The sequence below is a fragment of the Vulpes lagopus genome, chromosome 11, assembly GCF_018345385.1.
Source record: "Vulpes lagopus strain Blue_001 chromosome 11, ASM1834538v1, whole genome shotgun sequence".
Classification (NCBI taxonomy): Eukaryota; Metazoa; Chordata; class Mammalia; order Carnivora; family Canidae; genus Vulpes; species Vulpes lagopus.
The window spans coordinates 28,700,847-28,726,805 of NC_054834.1; the positions used below are offsets into that span (position 1 = coordinate 28,700,847).

Below are 25,959 nucleotides of genomic sequence, written 5' to 3' on the forward strand. Positions count from 1 at the left end.
GAAGCAGGCTCCATGCCGGGAGCCCGATGTGGGACTCGATCCGAGGACTCCAGGATCACGCCCTGGGCCAAAGGCAGGTGCTAACCCGCTGAGCCCCCCAGGGATCCCCTGTTTCTATATTTTTGATCTAGCAATCCTGCTTGTAGAAATCCAGTCTGCAGAGCTCCTTGGATGAGCTCAGAGGTGTGTAGATGAGGGTAGTGGAAGCAGGAGTGTTAACACTGCCAATAAGGTAGGTGTCCATCAGCAGGGGAGCTGTCACAGGTGACATGCGGGCTTGTATGCATTGGCAGAGAAAGATGCCCAAGTCATATTTAGAGTAAAAAAAACAAAAACAGAAAACGAAAACAAAACCCCAACATTCAGGACAATGTGAAGAGAGTGAACCCTTTTTTATGTAAAATAAATTCCTTGTGTCTATAAATATATGTGTCCATCAGCACACGAAAAGACATATGTCAAGCTCTGGGGGGAGGACTTTATTCTCTTGGCTCTCTGTGTTTCTGCATTATTTGAATAGTGTTCTGTGAGGAAGTATCCGTATATTAAACATTAACCTGAATGTCATTGGTTTTAAAAACAACTCAAAAGCTTTAGGAGATTCAACATTTTAAAAATTATTTTATTTTATTTTATTTATTTTTTATTTTATTTATTTATTTATTTATTTATTTTATCTTATTATTTTATTTTTTGTATTTTTTTTATTGGAGTTCGATTTGCCAACATATAGTATAACACCCAGTGCTCATCCCGTGAGTGCCCCCCTCAGGGCCTGTCACCCAGTCAACCCATCCCCCTGCCCACCTTCCCTTCCACTATCCCTTGTTCGTTTCCTAGACTTAGGAGTCTCTCATTCAACATTTTTTTTTTTTGTAGAAGATTAAACTTTTTAAAGATTTTATTTATTCATGAGAGACCCACAGAGAGAGAGAGGCAAAGACACAGGTAGAGGGAGAAGCAGGCTCCATGCAGGGAGCCTGATGTGGGACTTGATCCCTGGCCTCTAGGATCACGCTGAAGGCATGGTGATCCTGGGTGCTGAGCCACCCGGGCTGCCCCAAGAAGATTAAATTTTTAAATAAAACATAATTAGTATGTTCCTTTCATCCAATTAGGACTTAGTCAAGTGTATGAAGTCTCTATAACATCCAGGGCTAACTCCTTGAAATGCCATTAATTGGAAAAAAGAAAAAAAGCGTATATTCCCTTTTTTGGGGAGGAGGGGGAGAGGAATGCTTTAATATAAACCAAGCATATTTGTGGAAGAGATTTATACCTTTTCTCATTTTATCTTGACCTAAATCCCATTTTACAGTGGAGACGAAGGCAAAGTACCTGGCCCCGAAGACAGTGTTGGGAGATTGCCACACCCAGGTCTTTCGGATTTGGGAGCCTGGCTGGTTGAACAGCGTCCTCTGCTGCATTTCTGATCAAGAGCAGGATGGAATAGGTTTCTTGTATTAACTGCTCTTTATAAGGGTAGAAGTCATCCCCGAACGAGGCACTCCTTGGGCTCTTTCCTCTTCTGCTAAATAGGGAGCGTAACTGGAAGTCCTCCTGCTAACATTCTGTGGCCCGGGACCCTTGGCACCCCTCTTCTCAATGAGTGCTTTGCTTCCTCCCTGCAGTACGTCGGAAGCCTGGACGTGCCGAGGCCCAACAGCAGAGTGGAGATCGTGGCTGCCATGCGCCGGATCCGGGTGAGTGGCTGGGGATGGGGCTGTGTGGACTCTGAACTGCAGCATCTTAGCTGTCAGCCCCAGGATAGTCCTGGGGGTACCAAGGGGGCTGCACCCTTTGCGAACCCCAGACCTGTCTCTCTCTACTCTCCAGGGAAGCCATTCTGAGTTGGGTGGTGGATCTTGATTAAAGGCGAGGGTGAGAATGGATGCGATGGCTGGAGGGGGTACTGTTCTGGCCCCCTCTCCTGGCCCGTGGCTTCTGAAACTGAGATGCACGGACCTTGAGGACGTGTGGGGTCTGCTGGGAAGTGAGCGAGAATGGTGAAGTATCTTTTGAATGCAGATTTTAGGGGAAACGTTTGATAACATTAATTGGCTCAAAACATTGAAGAGTAAAGCAATTTATTGTGGTATTACAAGAAGATTAACTTGAATCTTCAAGAACAAATGTGGGGTTTCAGCAAAATTTCCATGGTCAGTTGCTTTAGGCTCTGAAAGTGTGTCCGTTCTCTTCTGGCATTTTGGGGATCTTCCAGCAGAGTCTGGTTAAACGTTCCAGCCTGTGGCTTTCTGACTCTGGTATGCAGAGCAGAGGCTGAACAAGAATTAAGTTGTCTTCTGATCACAGTGAAGGAATTTGTCCACGTGCTCTGCCCTGAAATAGAAGCTACTTTAAAGTGGTACATTTCAAAGGTAGGTTTGGGATTGGTCGAATGGAATTGTAGGACTTTTTGGAGAGAATGAGTGTTGGAGGTAGCCGGATGGGTCATCCTGATGCAGGCCAATCTGGGCTCTTTGTCTCCAGAAGAATCTACTACCTAAATGGAAAACCTATAGCAGATGTTGGGAGCTTCAGTTGGCTTTTTGCCCATTTTCCTTTTAGCCAAATCACCCTTTCCACAGAAACCTCAGTTCAGTGATGGTAGTTTAGGGAAGAAAATTAGTATGCTTGCTCCTGTTTCTCTGAGCAGTTCACTAGCTTTTGGGGCACCTGGGTGACTCAGTTGTCAGGCATTTGACACTTGATCTCAGCTCAGTTCTTGATCCTCCGGGTCCATGAGTTCAAGCCCTGTGTTAGGCTCCATGCTGGGTGTGGAGCCTATTTAAAAAAAAAAAAAAATTATTTATTTATTTTTTAGGTAACTTTTTCACTGCCTTGATCCTCCCAGTCATTCAGCGTTTTTTATTAAGTTGAATTTGTTGAAGCTATTAAAAAACAACAATGCTGTTTTTCACGGACATGGGAGTGAGTTGCTTCAAAGCACTTTCATATGGGTTCGTTCAGTGTTCACAGCAGGCTGTGGAGTGGGGGTCCTGTTACCCTCATTTTTTTTTTAGATGAAACTGAAGCTCAGAGAGGGGTCAAGAGGAGTCCCAGGGTCTAAGAAGTGGTGGGCATGTGGCCTGAGTGCAGTTCTGCACTTGACCTCGAGAGACCATGTGCGATTCTTCACCCCTGTGGCTTCAGGCTTGCCATGCAGCATATTCCCAGATGCCTCCCCCCCCCCCCACTTTTTTTTTCCTTTGCTTTCCTGCTCAGATAGAAAGCCCAGTGGCCTTGGCTGGGCGGGGGGGGGGGGGGGGGGCGGTTGGTGGGGCTTCCCTATGCGGTGATGGCCTACTGTTCTCCCCACGGTTGACACTATTGCAGCAGTAAGGACTGCATCCGGGGCTGGCCTGTCTTGGGGTTTCACCAAAAATGTCCCTCTTTTCTTCATATTTGACTAAGACACAGGGAATAAGTTGTCATTAATACCTTTATCATAATTAGAGTCATACCTCAATGTTAGCTGTCAGATGGCATATTACTCAGACACCAGAAAGGATGAATACCTACCATTCACATCGACGTGCACAGAACTGGAGGGTATTATACTGAGTAAAATAAGACAATTGAAGAAAGATAATTATCATGTGGTCTCACTCATATGTGGAATATAAGATACAGTGCAAGGGATCATAAAGGAAGGAGGGGAAGTTGAGGGCGGAAAAAATCAGAGAGGAAAACAAACCAGAAGAGACTCTTAACTCTAGGAAACAAAGGGTTGCAGAAGGGGAGGCAGGGGGTGGGGTAACTGGGTGACAGGCATTAAGGAGGGCACATGATGCGATGAGCCCTGGGTGCTATACTATATGTCGGCAACTTGAATTAAAATAAAAAAATCATGGAGTTCGGCTCTCTCCCATTTGTCTTGGAAAGCTGTGCATTTCTTGGGGGGCCTTAGACTTCCATCATTTCAAGGGAAAAACAAATGAGTCCCGCTGTTGCTAGAACCCAGGTTTAGCTTTAAAAGGGAAAAGGAGGGGGCACCTGGGTGGCTCAGCGGTTGAGCATCTGCCTTCAGCCCAGGGCGTGACCCCGGGGTCCTGGGATCGAGTCCCTCCTTGGGCTAAACAAGTCCCCACAGGGAGCCTGCTTCTCCCTCTGCCTGTGTTTGTGTCTCTTCATGAATAAATAAATAAAATATTAAAAAAAATATTAGCTGTCAGTAGTAATAGTCACTGTTCAGCCCTTGCTGTGTGTCAGGTGCTTCATTTGGCCTTTTAGTGTAGTAACAGCGTATTACCTGTTACTTGCACCTACTCTAGATGAGGCGAGGATATTATCACATCTTGTAGGTGAGGAAACAGTTTGGAGTTGGCTCGATAAGTGGTTCTCGGTCAAGTTGCTGTTGGTAGATGGAGCTGGCACTCGCGCCCAGGATGATGCTGTCCCCTCCGTGACCCGACTCTAGGACGCTAATTTGGGTGATGCGCCCACTTGGTGAAGCAAGGGGTTGGGACGTGGAACTTCCCGGGGTGGGGGGTGGGGGGAGTCCATGGCAGAAACACCACCGTGTAGAAGGAATAGAGGGTCCCTGTGAGGAAGACATCACCTCGGAGCTGTGGAGGTTCAGGGCGTCTGGTAGGACTGGCCATGTGCCGGCAGTGGGAGTGGCCCTGTCTCCTCTTCCCCTGTCCCCTGTTCGGCCGTATGCCAGGAGCTCCTCTCCTGACCTGCTTCCAGCGCTTCAAGGGCAAGCAGCTCATTAAATCCGAGGGGGAAATACATTGGCCACCAAGCTGCTGGGCCAGGCCGGGTGGCCACTGGGTTTGCCTGGCTAACAGGGACAAGCATGAAATAGGCACAGCATGAGCAGGGGGTGTTTTACCCCGGAGCCCCCAGTTAGCTACTCGGTCCAGGGTGTGTTTTCTTTGCTTCCCTCCCTTTGAGAAGCTGTTGTGGCTGTAATTACAGCCATCAAGAACTGAGGCAAGGGATTTCTGTGTAAAGGACTGTTCCTGACTTTCTTTTGATGCAGAATGGTGCCAGGCCAACGCTGGGCAGGACCCTTTGGGGTTGGGGGTGCCGGATGCTCTTGCAGGTTTGAAGACACAGGCCTTCTGGCTTGGCCAGCGCAGAGCGCGAGCCCTCGGAGAAGCCGTCGTGATCAGGATCACGGTGGCCTGCGTCGGGGGGCCTTGCCAAGCTCTCTACGTGCCCGTCTCCCCATCTCTCCCTGCTCGGGACAGGGGAGGGGGTAGTGCAGACCGTCTCCGTCCCACAGAGGCAGGCCCTCCGAGAGAAGCGACTGGCCGGGGAAGGGGGGCCCGGGGAGAGGGGACAGACATCCTCAGGGCTGGGCCCGAAGCAGGTGTACAGGCCCCTCTTCCTGGCTCAGTTCCACAAACTGTGTGGTCGACTCTGTACCGTATTTCTGGACTTTGTTGATTTGACCCTTACTCATCCTCTTTCCCCTATTTCTCATTTGTTCTCTTGCCGTATAGGTTTTCTCTGAAGCTTCATGTTACCTATTTCAGGCACCTTTTTTTTCTTTTGTAATGTGCTTTCAAGATGTTTTATTATTTTTTATTTTTAAAAAAATATTTATCCGACAGAAGAGAGCGAGCACACGGTCGGGGGGAGCTGCAGAGGGAGAGGGAGAGGCAGACTCCCTGCTAAGTAAGGAGCTTGATGGGGGGGCTCAATCCAAGGACCCCGGGATCAGGACCTGAGCCACTTAACCAACAGAGCTGCCCAGGCGCCACCCTCAAGATATTCTAAATAATGTTTAAAAAACAGAACATCAAATGTGACCATTTTTAAACATATGGTTCAGTAGAGATCACGTCGTGCCGTGGGTCTTTCTAAAACTTCTTTAACTTGCAAAACGAACTCCGTATGAAAACACCAGTTCTCCTTCCCTTTTTCCGCCCTTGGCAACCACCTTTATACTCTGTTTCTATGATGGTGGCTGCTTAGATACCTCCTAAATGGAATCCTACTGTATTTGTCATTTTGTGACTGGCTTAATTCATTTAGCATAATATCTATGAGGGTCGTCTATGCTGTGGCATGAGACAGGGTTTCCTTCCTCTATAGGACTCTGTAGTATTCAGTTGTATATAGAGAATTAACACGTTTTCTTTATCCATTCATCTGTTGATGGACGACACTTGGGTTTCTTCTCCCTTTTAGCTTATTGTGAGTAGTGCTGCAATGAACGTGGATGTGCAAAATTTCTTTGAGATCCCTGCTTTGAATTCTTTGGGATCTATACCCAGATGGCAGATTGCTGAATCATATGGCAATTCTATTTTTAGTATTTTGTATTGTCTTCCATAATGGTCGCACCATTTCAAATCTTCACCAATAGCACACAAGGGTTTCACGATTTTTTTTTTTTTTTTAAAGTAACGTGTACCTTCTTGGTGCTGGACCTTTAACCTTTAAATAGATGGGCTTTCCTTTTCTGGAAAGGATCTGTTAGAGTGGGCACCACAAAGTACTGGGGGGTCTCTGGGGGAGTGGGTCTCGGGAAGCAGAGCATGCATTCACGGTGGATTGCCAGGCCGTGTGCTGTCACAGGGGCTCCCTGACTGAACGCCAGGCCCGGTGGTGGGGGTTCCTTCTACTGTACTTCTGAGGACTGGGTTTGGGGTTGTGGATGGCCGTGACTTCAGTGTTACAGTGTCCTTGATACGAGGTGACACCCAAGTGGATGACTCATCGGGATTTCTTAGAAGACCTCTCCTGAAAGTGGCCTTTCATCTTCTGCTTCTCTGCTGCTCCCCAAGGAGAGCCACTCACCTGGCGTCCCTCTGCCTGGGCATACAGCCCTAGGTCAGGCTCCTGGTGCCAGGTTGACCGTGCAGACCACGCACATGAATGCCTGAGACCTGGCAGGTGGTGGAGGAAGAAGTGAGGAGCAGGAGAGCCGGCCCCACTTGGCTGGGGAAGGGTGTTCAGGGCTTCCTTTTGCTCTGTGACTGTCACCAATGTTACTTATCACTCCTCCATTTGCAACATAAACATGCTTTCACGTGTATGGGATCACCCTGTGTGTTCTGGTTCTCCTGTTTGAGACGTAGGTAGATGGGGGCACTGGAGGAGGACCCCTGGGCTCACGTCCACCAGCATCATGTACGTGCATCCATTCGTTCCTCCAGGCTGCAGATATTCCTGGAGCACCGTATGCTTCGTTACTACCTGAATATTCCGTTGGGTGCTGACGAGACCAGCCCAGGAGTAATCATATGAGTTGTTAGGTGAGGAGCAAGAAATTAGGAAGTGTGTAACTGGAGATCTAGCCCAATTTGGGGCGACAGGAAGGCCTTGTGGGCTCCTGAGATGGAGTCCGTGGCTGGTGGATGCTGCAGCCTGGTGACCCCCCGAGATGAGGATGTCGTGGCTCAGGGAGGACTTGCAGCCTCGAGGGAGCAGGTCACATCACCGCTGCCTCCGGGCCCCAAGTTCTTGACTTCATGCCTGACCATCGCTAAGTACTCCAGGAGTTTTTACTGAGTAACTTTTTGCAGCTTTAATGGTTTTCCCGGTAGAGTAGAGTAGTTTAAATCCGGTCTGTTCCGTACTGTGAGCACACGGAATCCTTGCACGCCATCCGTTGTTTGAAGGGGACCGTGATTACTGTTCGTCAGTTTGTTGGATTTTTCAGAGGTGGGCAGCGAGGCCCCAGGTCACACAGGAGGGGGACCCAGATCTTCGGGTGCCTGGCACCTTCCCCTGCTGCAGAGCGAGGCCCGTGGAAAGTCACTGCCCAGTTTTTGCTTTTTCGTTTTCTTCAGACAGCTTCTGGGAATTTCCATTGTTGGGGAGTTAGGATGAATTCTGGGGGAGCTCTGGAGTCCTTCCGAGGCACGGGCAGCAGAGGTTTTGGGGTCTCTCACCTCACTGCCTGTTGTTTCCTCATTCAGGATGGGCCTCTTTCCCCCGAGGCTGGTCCCCTTGTGTACACACTGACCCGGGTCGGTTCCCTCCTTGATCTGTTTGAAGCTTCAGTCTCCCTCCTGTTCTGTTGTTTTATTGCTGCTGAAACAAATCACCGTAAATTTACTGGTTTAAAACAACACAGGTTTGTTAGCTTACGGTCCTTGAGATGCATCTTATGGGGCCCTTACTCCTGGAGGCTCTAGGAGAGAATCTGTTCGTTGCCTTTTCTGGCTTGCAGAGGCCGTCTGTCCACGGTGCTCCTGCGGCCTCCTCCCTGAGCTCTGCTTCCATTTCCACACCCCCTCCTCCGCCTCTGATCCTCCTGCCTCCCTCTTAAAGGGGACCTTGTGCTGACACTGGGCCCACCTGCATTGTCCAGGATAATCTTCCCATCTTGAGATTTAAAAAAAAAAAAATTTAAATTTATTTTAGAGCTAGCGTGTGTGTGGGATGGGGGCGGCAGGGAAGGAGAGGGAGAGTCAGGCCCCTCGCTGAGCAGGGCACTCGATGTGGAGCTGAGATCACGACCTGTGCAGAAGGCAGATGCTTCACCGACTGAGCCACCCAGGTGTCCCACATGTTGTGATTCCTTTTTTTTTTTTTTAAAGATTTTATTTTTATTTATATTTATTTATTTTTATTCATGAGAGACACAGAGAGGCAGAGACACAGGCAGAGGGAGAAGCAAGCTCCATGCAGGGAGCCTGACGTGGGACTTGATCCCGGGACCTGGGATCATGCCCTGAGCCGAAGACATATGCTTGACCACTGAGCCACCCACGTGCCCCCATGTCGTGATTCTTAATCACATCTGCAAAGTCCTTTTTGCCACGTAAGGTAACATCACAGGTTCCAGGGATGAGGACGTGGACATCTCGGAGGCCTGTTCTCCCAACCCCACCTGCCTTGTTTATTGCCTACAAGAAAGCAGAAGCAGGTAGAGCCGAGGCTGACCGAGCAGGCCTGCTGATCCGGGAGCACATCCGTTCCCCACTCTGACAGCCGCTGCGTGTTGGGCTTAGCGTGTTCTCCTCTGATCCCCGTAACAACCCGGGCAAGAGGCAAGTTCTACTCCCCAGAAGCAACAGATGTTTGTCCTGCTTGTCGTCTACTCACGATCCCAGTATCTGAGAGGGTGCCAGCCGGAAGAAGGGGAGGAGAGAGGAGCAGCCGTGGACCACCCACCCCAGCTGTGCAGCTTAAGGAACCATCGAGGGCGGTTAGAGAAGTTCTGTGCGAGCCCGGGGTTGGCCTGGTAAGAACCTGGGCTGCTGGCTTGAAGGTTTCTGGCGGAAGGGGAAGGGTGGAACCAGCCTGCTGGCTTGGCTCTGCTGGCCTGCTGTGTGCGGAGGGGCGTTGAGCACACAGATGGTATTTGCCGTAATTTGCACGTCTCGTGCTCCCAACATTATGGCCAGTCCCTGCCCCTGCGCTTGTTAGCCTCCTCAGAAAGCAGCGCTGTGCCGTCAAAGCTCTCGATGAGGATGAGGAGTGATGAGGGCCGGGCTTGGTGTCTTCTCCTTGATGGAAGGTGCAATGGTTAATCTTCTTCATTTATAAAAGGGAGAGGATGATACTTCTTGCATCTCCCTGGTGCTATTGTCAAATCTGGGATAATGCGTGGAAAGAGACTCTCTAAGCCACTGGGCTATGAAGGGCTATTCATATTCCTCTGCATCACTTTTATACCACCTTTTGGGTTCCAAAGCATTTTGCGAATGCAGATAAATGCCCCGAGAGACCCTACGCTGCTTCATGTGAGTCCTTTTAAGGGCCAGTGTCTTTTTGCAGTTTTCAGCACAAACATCACTTCCTTGGGGAGGCCGGACCCCCCCCCCCCCCCCGGTTATTTTGTCCCTTCCCGCTTTCCTGGGCACCTCACCCCTGTCTTTGCAGCACTTGAGTGGCTTTGCAGACTGTCAGCGTGACAGCCTGTGCTAGGTAGACTTGTTGAGTGACTGAAAGTATTAGTCTTCGGTGATAACTGTGTGAGCAGAAAGCAGTGAAGGCCCGGGAGGTGTGGGCTGGGGGAGCCGGAAGGGAGGAATGCTCTGGACTCTGGGCTTGAGCGCCACGCTCAGGACCTGCTGTCCTGTTACTCCCTCACCTTTAGAACCTGTTGTAGCTTCTAGAAGGGGAGCCTCCGTTGACGGACGGGAGAGGCATCTTGCTGCACCTTGGGTTCTGGAAAGGGGACAGACAGCTGTCCTTGCAGCTGAAGACCGCATTTCTGGGTGTGAGAAGACCAGGCCAGAGATCCCTGCGGGAGAAATGCGATGCGGCCCCACAGCTGCTGGTGCAGCCTGGACCTGTAGCCGTGTGTGCCGCCCACGTCCTGAAGCGCTCTGAGCTGGCTGGGCTCATCGGGCTGTGGCCCGGATGGGCTTTCGGCTGCGCGGCAAACAGCTTTTGCAGGGTCCGGTACGGGCTCATAATTTCTTGTCTAGTGGTGCCTTGATTTCCCCAATGTGGCCGCCCATGTGTGGTGTGGGCCCGTGGCCTTGAACACGGGGCTGGTGACCAGGAAGTGGCCAAGGCCTGCCCCCTCCCACAGCTCCCTGGTGGTGGTGATGACTCTTCCAGAACTTGTTCCCAAGGGAGGAAAAAACCCCCAACATAAAATGGCCCGGATGCCGCCTTGGGAGGACACCCAGGTGCTGGGTGGGCTGGTGGGTGGTCTGGGGCCACGTCAGCCCTGGCCAGCGCCTCCTGTCCCTGCCGGGTCTCCTTCCCCAGAGCCTGGCGGCCTCGGCAGTCCCAGTGGCCCCCCTGTGTGTCCCCCTCTCCTGAGTGGTTCCCGCAGCATCTTTTTTTTTTTTTTTTTTTTGTCATTGTTTTCCTTCTCAAGTTCACAGTGGGCACGTTGGCCTCAGAACAGCTTTGGTGGTATCACAGGCCCACCCCCATTTCTCTCTCTCTCTCTCTCTGTCTCTCTCTCTACTCTAGCTCGGCCCTTTAACGCCCTGTGGCCCCTGTAACCAATTACTACAGATTAAGGGCTTAAAGCAATGTGAGCTTCTTGTCTTCCCGTTCCAGAGGTCAAAAATTTGAACTGGACCTTAAGTCCAGGAGTTGGCAGGACTGCTTTCCCTCTTACGGTCCCAGGAGAGAATCCGTGCCCTTGCTCTTCCAGCTTCTGGAGGCCGCCTGACTGCCTGCGCCCGCGACCCGCTTCTGTCTCCGGAGCCAGCAGTCCTGGCCCCCTGGCCTCTGCTCTGACCTTCCTGCCTTCCCCGCATCAGGACCCTTGTCGTTACCCAGGCCTCTCCTTCCTGCCCTTCCCCGGCGATCCGGGGTAGCCCCCTTTGGCCGTGTGACACATTCCCAGGAATTTGGGTGGGGATGTCCCCATTCCACCGACCACAAGGGGGATTGGAGTGTTAGGCTTAGAGCCGGGATCGGAAAGGTTCCACCCCGTTACTGAGGTGCTCTGGTAAGGGGCCCAGACACCATCTGCTCAGATCCTGTCCTGTTTGCTGCCTGAACGACGGGACAAGTTTCTCACCCCGTCGGCCTTTGTTAAATCATCAGTAAAATTGGGATGTCGTCTTGGCAGATGTGTCTTACAGTTATAAGTGTGCATATAAAGCGTTGAGCGAAGCCCTTTGCATGTGGATTGTGCTCTGTCAATAATAGTTTCTTCCCTCTTTTTTTTTTTTTTAAGATTAATTTATTTGAGAGAGGTCGGGGAGGGGCAGGGAGAGAGGGAGAGCGAGAATCCCGAGCAGACTCTTGCCCGAGTGCGCAAAGCCCGGCATCACGGGGCTTGATCCCACGACCCTGAGACCACGGCTTGAGCCGAAATCGAGAGTCAAGCCCTCAACCGACTGTGCCACCCAGGCACCCCCTTCCCCTCCTTTCTAATCAGTATCAGGTGGGGACAGTGGGGTCAGAAGACTGTGCAAACATAGGCACCCGGTCAAGGCTCGCTTTGGAAAACCTCATTCTCAGGTACTTTTTTCCTTTGTCCGTAGCCGAGGGCTTCTCAGAAGGGGTTCCGTGGCCCTCCTGGAACCAGTGGGTGTGTCCGCCGGGGCCTGAGAGTCCTCTGGAAGAATTTTAAAATTTGGTGTTTTCATTTGATCCTAGTGAAGTCCCGTAAGCCTGTCACGGCCTGTGGGGGGCCACCCTCTGCCCCAGTGCCGGGAACTAATGTATCGTCCACGGGTGTGTTGTTTGCTGCTGTTGGCACCGGGTTGTCCCCGTGCAGTAGAGCGAGGGAGACATTCAGAACGCGTCTGCGATTGGCTCCCCGGAGCGGAGGGATGCACGACCGTGCTGTGCCTGGTTAGGGACGGAGACCTTGCAGCACTTTGAACAGACGGGGGTTGCAGAAAATGGGCTTGGCGTGTGGGGCGTGGGACCACGGCAGGGCTTTGCACACACGTGCGCCCTGGGGCGCATCTGAGCTTCTGACGGTGCTTTTTCTGTTTAGGTCCTGTCACCTCATTTCATCCGCTGGCACCCGTGCCACCCCGGTTGTCAACGTGCTGAGCGTCACCCCTGAGCTGCCCTACGCCAGACTCAAAAGAACCTGGGTGGCGTGGCTGGTGATAGGATCTCCGTGAAATAAAAAAATCTTTTTTGAAGTTTTATTTTTATTCTTAAAATTTTTAAAAAATGTTTTTAAAATTTAGATTCAATTTGCCAACATTAGTATAACACTCATCCCATCGTGTGCCCCCCTCAGTGTCCATCACCCAGTCACCGTCCCCCCACCCACCTCCCCTTCCACTACCTTTCCTTGTTTCCCAGTCTCTCATGATTTGTCTCCCTCTCTGGTTTTCCCCACTTGGTTCCCTTGCTTTCTCTTATAATCTTATAATCCCTGTCACTATTTCCTCTATTCCCCGTCTGAGTGAAACCATATCATGAATGGCTTTAGTCTGAATTTATTGGGCACATAATTTGTGTCTAGTTTAGACATTTGTATCAGACCCGGATGCACGAGTACTTTGTATCTCGTTTCCCGCCATACCTGTGAAATGAGGTTGTGACGGACCTGGTTTGTCAGTCCTCGTTCTGGCCGCTACTTTATCGGCCTCTGGTTCACATAACCTACCGTTCACCCGTTCCAGGTATTGAATTCATCGGTGTTTAGTCTATTCCTAGTGCTGGGCAGCCGTGAGCACAGTTGATTTTAGAGCATTTTCATCACCCCAAAAGGAAATGACGCCCCTCAGCCAGCACTTCTCAGTCTCTGCCCCGAGGTCCCCAGCCCTAGGCAACCACTTATTCTATTTCGTCTTTATGGGTTTGTCTTTTCTGGACATTGCATCCCAATGGCCTCATACGATACGTGGCCTTTTTATGCCTGGTTTCTTTCATTTAGCATCCTATTTGCAAGGTTCATATATGTTGTGGCATGTATCCGCTCTTCATTTCTTTTTTTAACCAATTAATATTCCATAGTATGGATACGCCACATACCACGTATTCATTCAAACACTGTGTTTGCAAAAATGTGTTTTTTTTTTTCTTTTCTTTAAAGGGGGCCCAGACTATTGAACTTCAGAAAAACACTTGATGTGGCTTGAGCGGCGTGTGATGGGGAGGTTATAGCTGTCTTCTCAGCTGAAGGAAAAACAAATCATTGCTTTCTTAGGGGAACTGGGGCGAGACATTCTCATCAATATGAAGAATGGCGTGCTGAGAGCAGAACCTGATTTTTTTTTTTTTGTGTACTCATTTGAAAAAAATAAAAAAATGTACTGACTCCTTTTATGAGCCGGTGTTCTCTTGGGCTCTGGGGATACAGCAGACTACAAAACAAAGTCCTTGTCTGCCTGGAGCTTATATTCTGGGGGTTGAGAGTGGAGAGAGAGGAGGAGACAGTGAACTCTACTGTATCATGTGTGAATTCTCTGCAGGAAGACAAGCAGAAAACAGGATAAATAGTGTCAGGAGGTCGGGGGTGGGTGTTATTTTGTATGGATTGTTGGAAAAATCATCTGGGTTATGGTGACCTTTGGATTTCTAGAGATGTGAATATGGAAGGGGGAGGGAGGACCGTGGGACTTTCTGGAGGAAGATACCCGGACAGAGGGAACAGCACATGCAAAGGCCCTGGGGCAAGAAGGTCAGGGTGTCTGGAGACTCCAGAGTCCCACATGGGGATGGTCGATCACACCTCAGAGAATCTGGTTCGTTTATGAGCTACCTACTGAATGCCTGACCACATGTGAGAAAATGCATTTATCTTTCCCCTGCATCTGTACTGGGCTGAAAAGTCACTCTGCATGAGAAGCTCTGGTTCTGTTCCTAAGGCGAGCGATCATCTGGGAACGAGTGTAACATGGGGGCAGAACTGCTACATGCATTATCCATCCACAGAGGACTTGGGAAGAATCAGTTCTTTCCAAAGCCAAACCCCCTTTTGCTTTTATTTTATTTTTTTAAAGATTTTATTTATTCATGAGCGATTCAGAGAGAGAGACGCAGAGGGAGAAGCAGGCTCCATGCAGGGAGCCCGGTGCTGGATTCGATCCTGGGACTCGATCCCAGGACTCCAGGATCACACCCTGAGCCGAAGGCAGACGCTCAACCGCTGAGCCCCGTAGGCGTACCCCCCTTTTGCTTTTCAAGAAGCTGTCTTTTTTTAATATAAATTTATTTTTTATCGGTGTTCAATTTGCCAACATACAGAATAACACCCAGTGCTCATCCCGTCAAGTGCCCCCCTCAGTGCCTGTCACCCAGTCACCCCCATCCCCCGCCCACCTCCCCTTCCACCCCCCCCCCCAGTTCGTTTCCCAGAGTTAGGAGTCTCTCATGTTCTGTCTCCCTCTCTGATATTTCCCACTCATTTTTTCTCCTTTCCCCTTTATTCCTTTTCACTATTATTTATATTCCCCAAATGAATGAGACCATACAATGTTTGTCCTTCTCTGATTGACTTATTTCACTCAGCATCATACCCTCCAGTTCTATCCACGTCGAAGCAAATGGAGGGTATTTGTCGTTTCTAATGGCTGAGGAATATTCCATTGTATACATAAACCACATCTTCTTTATCTGTCATCTGTCGATGGACACCGAGGCTCCTTCCACAGTTGGGCTATTGTGGACATTGCTGCTGTGAACATCGGGGTGCAGGTGTCCCAGCGTTTCACTGCATCTGTATCTTTGGGGTAAATCCCCAGCAGTGCAATTGCTGGGTCCAAGGGCAGATCTATTTTTAACTCTTTGAGGAACCTCCACACAGTTTTCCAGAGTGGCTGCACCAGTTCACGTTCCCACCAACAGTGCAGGAGGGTTCCCCTTGCTCCACATCCTCTCCAACATGTGTGGTTTCCTGCCTTGTTAATTTTCCCCATTCTCACTGGTGTGAGGTGGTGTCTTTATAGCTGTTTCTGCTCGGGAGTAAGAAATCATGTGGTTAAAAAAAAAAAAAATCATGTGGTTGTTTCCCCAGGAGCATTTGAATACTGCCCAGCCCAGTGCACAGGTTCATGCACGACCCACTTAATGCCCGAGGCCGCAGGGTTTCTCTGTCGTGCCAGGAGGATGGCAAGGACCCCGTCATTGCTGCTACACCATTTGTTCATGTTCCTGCCATTGGTAACCGAGCAGCCGCTCCTTGTTTTGAGGACTTCTGTGGATTTTTTAGATATTCATGATAAATACTCCTCAGTTTAACCCTTCGTAAGTGTACAGCTCCGTGGCCTTAGATACGTGCCCGAGGCTCCGCGTCCATCAGCACTGTCTGTGTCCCAAACCTCTTCCTTGTCCCCAGCCCGAGCTCTGTACCCATTGAACATAATCTCCTCTTCTCGCCCCTGGTGACCGCTGTCCTGCCTCCTGTCTCTTCGATTTCGCCTATTCCAGATTCTTCCCGGAATCTCCCACAATGTTTGCCCTTCCCTGATGTATTTCGCTGAGTCGGATGCTTTCAAGGACCATCCGTACCATAACATATATCAAATATGTTCTGATTGCGTAGCACGCTGTCCTGTGGTGTCTTGCGCTCGGCACGTCCCGCAGGCTTTAGTGCGTGGCCGTTTCCTCTGAATCCCGAGCCGCGGACTCCAGGACAGGGATGCACAGCCGAGGGACCAGCGCCTCTCTGACCCCCGCTGAAAGGTCCGATCCGTTCCTTACAAGCGCTTCATGGTTAAGTCCACACTTGTGTCCGCTTTCCCTAATGTTAGTTTCCGGGAACCTCGTAAAAAGCAAGATTATCCCTGCTTTGCAGATAAGGGTCCTCAAGGGGGAAATGACTCACTCACACTAATGATCTTACTCTTGTCCTTATCAGTAATAACCAAATTCGAACACAGACTGCGCTGTGTCGCGGCGACAGGCTCTGGCAGAGGGCTTCACGAGTCCTCGGTCCTCCCCATGACTCTTGTGTGGCTTGGGCAGGATCGTGAGCCCATTGTACAGATGAGAAAGCTGAGGCCTGGAGAGGCTCAGCCACTCGCCCTGAGTCACAGGGCTGATAAGGGGGACATCTGGGGCTCCCTCCAGAGCTTGACCCGGGTACAGTTGTCTTGCCAGAACCAGGACGGGCCTGCCACCTGCCTACCCCTGGCTCAGACGTCCTCCGACGACCTGCTGCCGGGCCCTGCGTTACCAAATGTCAGGCCGGGCAGCGTCATCTGTGTCCCTGATTGTGCCTTGCTCCGGTCTGGGAACTCTGCCAGACGCAGCCAGTGCTAGATGTAAATAAGGCCATCATTTGATTTTTATAAACTTCCTTTTAGAGCTTTAGACCCATATATCCTGTGCGACACCCCCCACCTGGACGTGTCAAAGGCGCCTTCCATTCGCTATGTGCAAGAACGGAACACATCCTTTCCACGGTCTCGTCTCTTTGCCGTGAACTCTGTCCGGAGTCTTGTTTCTCCTCACGTTGGCTTGTCTTGACGCAGGCGTCTTAGCCCTGCAGAAATGGAAGCCAGAGACCTTAGGACCCCCTTAGACTCTTCTGTGTCTGCCCCCATGCTGCTCAACTTTGCCACTTGTGCCTCTGAGAGGTTTCTCAAATATGTGTCTCCCGTAAACCCCGACCTGGGGAGGAGGACCGCGGCCCTCACCGCATGGACCATTGCAGTAGACCTCGACATCCCCATGCCCTGCCCATCGTCCTCCAGCTAAAGGCCAGGCTGCGGGAATGGTCCTGCTTGACACCATTTGGTGATGGTTCGTTGCCTGTGGGCTGGAGGCTGGAGTCTGCTGGGCACCTCCGACCACGGGGTGGTCCTGCCTTCCCCTGGGTCTGGGAAGCACCCGCCGCTCGGCGGGGCCTGGGTCTGTGTCCTTGGGACTTGGCCTGGCTCCTGCCTCTCTCCTCGTCTCCGCCTTGGCTGCCGTGTCCTTGTCTCCCCAGGGGCTCGGCCTGTGGTCCTCCTCCTGAGAGCCAAGGGGGGACTTTCTCAGCTGCTCGTTCTCCTTCAGTAGAACAGGTGCCGTGTCAGCCCCGTGGGAGCCACCGGTGGGGACGGGCGTCTGGTCCACGGCCGTGCCTGACCCGTGGCAGACGTCACGGTAGTCATGGGAGCCCCGTCCCATCTCTCCATCGCTGCTGCGGATGTGACTGCGTGGAAGCCTCGAGCAGCCCTACCACTGTCCTTTGCTGGAATGTTCCCCCCCTGAGCTGTTCTGGGCTCCGGGGCAGGAGCCCACGGGGTGTTTCCCGTTTCGCGGCTGGGACTTGGGGCAAGCTGATGTCTCTGGACCATAGGCTCCCCCTTGTAAAGCGAGGGGCATCTGCCCTGTGGCCTCGTCGCTGCTTGGTACAGGTTAGAGAAGATGCGGCGTGAAGGCTTCATAGACTGTCAGGTGCACGTGCAGGGAGGCGGCTGTTGCACCCAGAAGGCGGCGAGACGGGTGGCACTGGCCCCTCAGGCGGGGTCCCTCAAGGGGACAGTGTCCCCCCTGGTGTGGCCAGCCTGGGCTCAGTCTGGTGCTTCCATTTCCAGGTGTGGGTGGAAAACCTGCTGTGTGTGCCTAGTCTGTGTGGCACCTGTTCCTCCGGCTTTTTTCTCTTTCTTTCTTTCCTTTCTCTCTCTTTTTCTCTTCTCTTTCTCTCTTTTTATCTTTTAAAAGATTATTTATTTGAGAAAGAGTTTAGGGGATGGAGCAGAGGGAGAGCATCTTCAGGCAAGTCCTCCACTGAGTGCGGAGCCCGAGGCGGGGCTCGAGCCCACAACCCATGAAACCAAGAGTCAGATGCTTAACCAACTGATCCACCCGGTGCCCCTTGGCTTTTCAATGGCGTGAAAAATAACAGTGTGGCTGCCGCTCCCGAGCCCCTGCCACTGCCGCCCCGTCCTGTGTCCCTGTGGAGAGGCGTCTCGCCGCGTGGCAGTCGTCTGCAGGAATGACAAGTCCCCCCTCCGCAGTGAACTCAACCCTGCCGTCTAACTGGCGGGAATCACCTTTGTTAGTGTGACACTAGCAGTTTCCTCAACCACTAACCCTCTGGAGAGGATTTGGCATTCCTTTTGGCCGCTGTCAATGGTATCCTCACCACAGGGCTTGTTAACCGGGGGCGTGCACATCCTGGCTTGCTTGTGCCAAGTGGATCTTTGTTTATCCTGGCCCAGGAGGAGTTGGAAGAGAAGGCGGTTTGAATAGTTCTGGGTGTATATTTGTTGCTAATATTTTAAAACTTGATTTGGTGCCTCCTTAATTCTTTTTCCCCCCTGAGATTTATTTATTGTAGAGAGAGAGAGACAGATCACATGCACGCAAGCAGGGGGAGGAGCAGAGGGAGAGCATCTCAAGCAGCCTTCCTGCTGAGCGTGGAGCCTGACCTGGGGCTCGATCATAGGACCCTGAGATCATGACCTGAGCCTAAATCGAGAGTTGATGCTTAACCGACTGAGCCCCCTTAATTCTTTAGGGGTATGAACCGAAAGCCACTTCACGGAAAAACCAGGAAAGGACAAGGAGGGGATGGTTTCATTGCTTCCAGGTGACAGGGGTACCCCGACATCAGACACCTGTAAGAAGCAAGAGTCTAGTTCAAATATACCAACGACAGCAAGTCCATCCTTGGGCTCATTCGTTGTTGCATAACAGGAGCTGTTCTAAGCACTTGGCCTGTGGTGCCTCCCTGAATCCTCCCAACTGCTGTATGAAGAGGAGCTTCAGTGCCTTGCTCCGGGTCACACGGTCACTAAATGGCCAGGAATCTGGCTCCAGAGCCTGGGCTCCGTCCTCACTGTCTCTGAGGCAGACCCACGTTCCCACTCAGGACCTACGCTTGTTCCAGATCATCTGTAGTCGGACATTGTGTGTTAACACAGAATGCTGCCTTGACCTCCCCGCCAGGCATCTCCCTGCACAGAGTCCGCGGTAGTCCCCGTGGGCTTCATCCTGTCCATACTGGTTCTGTCCCGTCTCTGCTTCCCGGAGCTGCTGGTTGAGCCAGTTTGCTCAGGTGGGGCTTGCAAACAGACCTGCTCTCCCCTGGTCCTCCGCCAAGCGCAGCTGGTGCAGCTGCAGCAGAAGCTGATCAACAGGATCAGGCTGCTCAGAGGGAGGCTGGGGCAGCAGAGTCCCTGGGGAGGCCGCTTGCTTGCTTGGAAGCCCAAAGGCCTAGAAATCCACGGGCAGTTGATGTGGGAGCTGTGATCCTGCTGAAGCTCATGGCTGTTTGGGTTGGTTTGTCTCTCCTTCCCTCCTTCCCTTCCTTCCTTTGTTCACTGAAGCACCAAGAATGAGGTCCTGGGAAAGATAACAGGTCGGAAGGCGGCTCCGAGCCTCTGAACGCTTGTCTGCTCTGGATGGTGTAGAAAGCTGACGTTCCTTATTGAGCAAGCAAGGGGCTATCTAGGGGCTGAGGTGGTGCGGGGCTGGAATCCAGTCTGGCTCGGTTCAGGCGTGAGTGCCGAAACCAGGCCTGCTTTGGGGCTGGGCTGTCTGCCCGGTGTGAGGCTCAGACCCCACGATCCTGTCCCTTGTGGGGAGCTGGGCTGGTGGTCTTCTCGGCCTTGGACTTTGAGGTCAAAATAAAAAAATTGCAATCTCCTGACTTGGGATTTTGGAAAGCACATGGGATGCTAAGCAGCAAGCCGCGCCAGGTGCCACTTCCAGAGGAGGCTGTCCGCGGATGGGTGCTGGGCAGCCCTCGGCCTTCGCTTACTGTTCACGCTACTGATCGGAAGCCCTGAGCTGACTCTTCTCCTGGCACCTGCTGCCTTCTGCCCCAGCCTTGTCTCCCCACTTGGCTTTCTTTTCTACAGAGCTCCTTTTCTCAAACTTGATTAGATGTCATTGTTGGCTTGCTCATGTGGTCTTCTCCATTTCGCAGGGATGACACTTAACTTAAGTAAGAGTTTGGCTGCCTTTACGCTAAACAACTACACCCTGCCAAGGGGCCGGTGGGGAGTCGGTAGCCAGATTGTTTATTGAAAGACATGGTATTGATTTATGATTTTCACTTTAATCCATTCCCAGACACGCCTGCATTTAATTGCTTGTTGGGGGGGGGGGGCACTCAGTTGCTGCTTTAAGAAAGAATCCGGTGTCCTGTGTGCAGAGAGAGGGGAGGCCCTCCCGAGTATGCATGCGGGACTGCTGCGCGTGGGGCAGGCGTGCATCCGGCCTCGGGGAGGCTGTGCTGGCAGGGCTGGCGGGCTCCTCCTCCAGCACACGGCTGCTAGACCAGCATGAGGTCTCTCGCGGCTCTGCTCAATCGCCGTCCGTGGCTCCCTGCTGCCCGTGAACGAAACACGGAGTTCTCCGCTGGCAGGCAGGGGCCTCTCGGGCTGGCTCCACTGTGCCCGTCGAAACTTCTTTTCCATCGTTGTCCAGTTCTATGGGCAAACTATCTTGGTGGTCTTTGAATGTGTGGTGTCCAGTTGGGCCTGCCTGTCCTCTTTCTCCCTTTCTCTGGAATTCTCTGTCTCTGCTGCCTGCCTGCTGTCCAGTCTTCAAGGTCCACTTCAAATAAAAATCTTTGCTAGGAAATTCTTCTGATTTCTCTGAGGTCTGGCTCAACTCTGCTGCTGTTTCTTTTTTTTTTTTTGGTAAGATTTTATTTAAGAGAGAGAGAGTGCATGAGCACAAGTAGGGGGAGGGGCAGAGGGAGAGGGAGCCTGATGCAGGTCTCGATCCCAGGACCCTGAGATCGTGACCCGAGCCAGAGGCAGACGCTTGACCGTGCTTAGGCCACCCAGGTGCCCCTCAGCTGCTGCTTCTCTCTCTCCTCGGGTGTATGTTAGCCTGCCTTGTAATAGGATTGTTCTTATTAAATTGGGACTCCGAGTGCCGTGACGCTGTTGGGTCATGTGTGTCCCTGCCAGGATGGGGCTCAGTGCCTGGAGGGGTAACACTGAGCATTTCCCGAGCGAGCTCTGCGCCAGTTCTGAGTGCTACACCTGTCCAGCTGGGTGGTCCTCACCGAGCTTTCAGGGGTGAGAGTTGTGTTGAATCTGGGTGAGGGGGCTAGTGGGGGAAGGGGGGGTGGTGTCATGAGCCATCTGAGTAGCCTGGCTGGTACGGAGGCTGAGGGTTGGTGGCCTGGTACCCGGGCAGTGCGCTGCCCCACCTGCTGTCAGAGACCCATTCTTCTCTAAACACATGCTTTTTAAATTTGTTTAAATAAGCTTTTTACTTTAAAATGTTACTAGGCGGGCAGCCCAGGTGGCTCAGTGGTTTAGCACCGCCTTTGGCCCAGGGCGTGATCCTGGGGTCCTGGGATCAAGTCTCACATCGGGCTCCCTGCATGGAGCCTGCTTCTCCCTCTGCCTGTGTCTCTGCCGCGCTCTCTCTCTCTCTCTCTGTGTCTCATGAATAAATAAATAAAAATCTTAAAAAAAAATAAAATGTTACTAGGCTTACAGAATTACTGTAAAGAAAGTACAGAGGTTCCTATATCCGCCCCCCAACAACCCCCGTCCCCCCCTATGATTGGTATGGCCTGTGGATAACAATGGATGAACTGATAACAATCCATTATCATGAACTAAAGTCCCTACTTCGTGGAGTTGCCTTAGCTGTTCCCAACGTCCCTTTTCCAGGATCCTGTCTGAGATGTCCTGTTACATTAAATCATGGTGTCTCCTTCAGCTCTTCTTGGCGGTGACAGTTGCTCAGCCTTGTCTCGTGTTTGACGACCTTTACAGGTTGGAGGATTACTTGTTGGGCATGTTGTGTAGAGTGCCGCTCAGTTGAGATTTGTCTGGTGTTTTTTTTTCTAATTTTTTAAAAAAGATTTTATTTATTCATAAGAGACACACAGAGAGGGGCAGAGACACAGGCAAAGGGAGAAGCAGGCTCCATGCAGGGAGCCCAATGCGGGACTCGATCCCGGGACTCCGGGGTCACGCCCTGAGCCACAGGCAGATGCTCAACCACTGAGCTACCCAGGTGCTGCTGGTGTTTGGTCCTGAGTAACGTGTTTGGGGAAGAAGAGCAGTGTCCTTCCCACCACAGTCTGTCCCGGGCCCGTTCTGTCCATACCGTTGATCCCTGTTGATGTGAACCTTGATCACATGACTCGAGGTAGTGATTCTGAAGTGAGTTTTTCTCACTTTCTATACTGTCCTCTCTGGAAGGGACAGTCCCTGTCGCCCACAGCTAGAGCGGGGAGTTGTGTTCTGCTTCCTTAAGGGCAGGGTACCCACATAGGCTGCATGGACTTCTGTGTGGAGATCGTCTCTTCTCCCCCACGCACTTCGTCAGGCATTGAGTTATGTCCATGTAGACTCTCTAAGACTTATTTCATGCTTTGGATTATAACTGCTACTTTATTCTGTCGCCCACATTGTTCCTGCTCTGACCACGGAGAGCTCGTTCACTTGGGTGATAGAACCCTATCAGCATGGGGGTCTTTGGGGAGCACTTTTTTTTTAAATAATTTTCTGGCCCTACAAGATGCTCCAGGCTCATGTTGCAGATTTCCTGACCTAGTTCTAGAATCTGCCATTTCTGTAGGGAGCCCTAGTTCCTTTCATTGGAGAAGGGGGTCGGGAATCCAAGATGCTGTGGGCTCCAGGTCTGATCCGTTACCCCTGGACTCATTCCACCCTTCTCATTCTCCCCCTCCCACGGTGAGAGGACTGGTTCCCACCGGGCGCTCCCTTCATTGTCCAGTTCCAGTGCGGTGGTGTAAGCTGTGAACCCGGGCCCCATGGGGACACGCCAGTCCTCTCTTGTATGTACACATGTACTTGCTTCTGCCTTTGGCTCTGTAGACTCCATGGTCAGGCTCCCACGTTACTTGGGCCAGCACTTCTACCCCCACCTCCCCGGGGGGGGGGGGCGGTTTCATACGTCTGTGACATGTTTAGATTCTTCTGTAGTTTGTCCTTCCACCCCGGCTTGTCCCCCCTCTTCCCTGCCCCCCAACCTCCCAAGTGATTTCTGTCTTAATTGTGTACATTAAGGGTTATTCTTGTGCTGTGGAGTTCTCTGGGTTTTTTTTTTTTTTTTAAAGATTTATTTATTTATTTATTTATGATAGACATAGAGAGAGAGAGGCAGAGACACAGGCAGAGGGAGAAGCAGGCTCCATGCACCGGAAGCCCGATGTGGGATTCGATCCCGGATCTCCAGGATCGCGCCCTGGGCCAAAGGCAGGCGCCAAACCGCTGCGCCACCCAGGGATCCCCAGTTCTCTGGGTTTTTGACCGATGCTTAGATGTCTCGTATTTGCCATCACCGGGTCCTACAGACTAACCTCACTGCCCTAAATAATCCTCTGCTTCACCCTTTTGGCTCCCCCTGTTCACACATGCCTGGTGGCCACTGTGGACGCAGCCTCTCTAGCTTCGCCTTTTCCAGAACGTCTGTCCTGTGATTGGAATCACAGTGTGTGGCTTTGTCCTACTGGCTTCTTTCTGTCACTGAGCCATGTGCACTCAAGAGTCCTCCAGGCCTTTTTGTCATTTGGCAGCTCGTGGCTTTTCACTGCTGTGTAGTCTTCCTCGGTGCCGTGGGCCGGCCGCCGTTCGTAGGTTCAACCTTCATCACTGAAGGATGTCCCAGTAGCTTCCGGAGTTTGGTGATTATGAGTGAAGCTTCGATAAACATTCCTGTGCAGGTTTTTTATGTGAACCTCAGTTTTCAGATCAACTGGATAAATGCCTGGAGGCTACCACCTCCCCTTCATTTCACCTGGAAAATGTCAACACGCTCTGAAAACAACCAGTTCTGTTGCTGAGCTGCCCATCTACTGACCTGTTTTCCTGTTTTTCTTTGAGTGGCACGCATTGCCACCTGCGTTGCTGAGAACTTTTATTTATTTATTTTTTAATTCTGGGAGGTAATATGGGGAAAATAGGGTGACCTTGTGATTTGGAACAGCTTTGCAGGAGTCGGGGATTAGTGGAGCCTTGAGGATCCCTCCATGGTGTTGAATAGGAGCTTAATGTGATCCCTGAAGCTGTTTTCACCTTGGTTGTGGCAGGAGGGCCAGCAGCCCTGGGGAGTTTCCTGCAGCTGAGCCCTTCACCCCCTTGTGACTCTGGGGAGGGGCTGGTGGCTCACCTGTGGCCCTTTCAGGCCTTCGGGTCACATTGAGGTGGCAAGTCTGTTCTCCAGGTAGGTGAGCTGTGTGCTCTGGTTACCCAGTCACTGGTGTGAAGAGGCCCAGGCCCAGAACACCCTATATTTATGGGGGCAGGTGGCTGGCCTGTCCAGGTGTTAAGCTTCAACATCCTCCGTGCACTTGCTTTTGTTTTATTTTTAAGACTTGTTTATTTGAGGGAGAAAGAGTGAGAGAAGAGGGAGTGAGAGCACGAGCAGGGTGGAGGGGTAGAGGGAGAAGCAGGCTTCCCACTGAGCAGGGAGTGATGTGGAACTCGATCCCAGGACCCCAGGATCATGACCTGAGTGGGAGGCAGAGACTTGACGGACTGAGCCCACCCAGTCACCCCTGCTTTTGTTTTATTTTTAAGACACCTGCACTGACTACTTGCCATGTAGCAAACAGTATGCTACATTTTCATCTGTTTAATCCTCATAGTGACATTAGGAGGCAAAGTTTTCCATTTTAGAGATGAGCAAAGTGAGGTCAAGAAGGTTAAATAGTGACAGAGTTAGCATCAAATTGAACCCAGCTCTCTTGATGGCCGAGCTTCTCGGGCCCCCACGCCATCTCTGGAGGGAAGCACGACTTGGGGGTGACATGCACGTGGCCTCGGAGGCATGGGCTGGGGTGGCGTGTCCTCGGGCTCACCCGGGATGCACGGCTGCGTGGGAACTGCTGCAGGAAGAGTGGTTCCTGGGCGAGTGAGAGGCAGGGCCTTGCCCCGATGCTTTGACTCTCCCTGGATGCTGGGCCGGGGCAGCTGGCTGATTCAGGCTTAAGTTGTTTTCATTCTGGAAGTTGTCAAATTTGTAAAAGCAGACGAGGTGAGTTCCTTGTATGCCTGTCACTCAGGTACTTGAATTATTAGGATTTTGCAGTTTCTGCTTTCTCTCTCCTGTCATAGTTTATTTTGTATTTGTACCTTTTCTTGTTTGTTTGGAACAACATCCATGAGGACACTCTAACCGTTGGCTCACCTCCCCGATCTGTGTGACATCTCTCCTTTGTTGGGATGATTTTCTCACCGTTGCATATCACGTGGTTGTGGCGTGTTTGTTTCATTTCACAAATATTTGTATTGTCCCCATCCTCTCCGTACCTTTGTCTGAGTCCTTCACAAATATTAACTTTATATTAATAAATTATTAACAATATTATTCCTCATAGTGATCTCCTAAAGTAGGTATTCTTTTTTTTTCTTTTAAAGAAATTTTAGAGTTGAAAAATTGCTATCAAAATTTTTTTTTAATTTAGAAATGATGAAACCAAAGTACGGAGAGGTTGAGTAACCTGCTCTGAGTCATGCTGCTAGTAAGTGGTGTAGCCGTCCTTCAAACCCAGGCTGTGTGGTTTCATAACCTGGACTCTTAATTGCCACCCTTGTGCTAGAAATAGGATTAATTAAAATACCATTACTGTTGCCCGTTCCCCGGTACTACGGAGATATGGGAAGGAAGAAAGGAGCTCTTGGCCTCCAGATGCCCCCAGTATGGCGAGAAGGGCCTGAAAACCAGTAAATATTGTAGCACAGAAGAGTAAATGCTCTGTAGATGGGAAAGATCACGTGGGACCCCCTG

General features: G+C 51.3%; 1 protein-coding gene across 1 annotated transcript in view; it reads left to right on the forward strand.

Moving 5' to 3' along the window:
* LOC121471526 (nitric oxide synthase 1 adaptor protein) overlaps positions 1–25,959 on the forward strand; it is a 265,854-nt gene that overhangs the window by 75,158 nt on the left and 164,737 nt on the right. Inside the window, exon 2 of the mRNA XM_041722342.1 lies at positions 1,632–1,703. Within this exon, the coding sequence (XP_041578276.1) occupies positions 1,632–1,703 (72 nt within the window). The remainder of the gene's footprint in view (positions 1–1,631; positions 1,704–25,959) is intronic.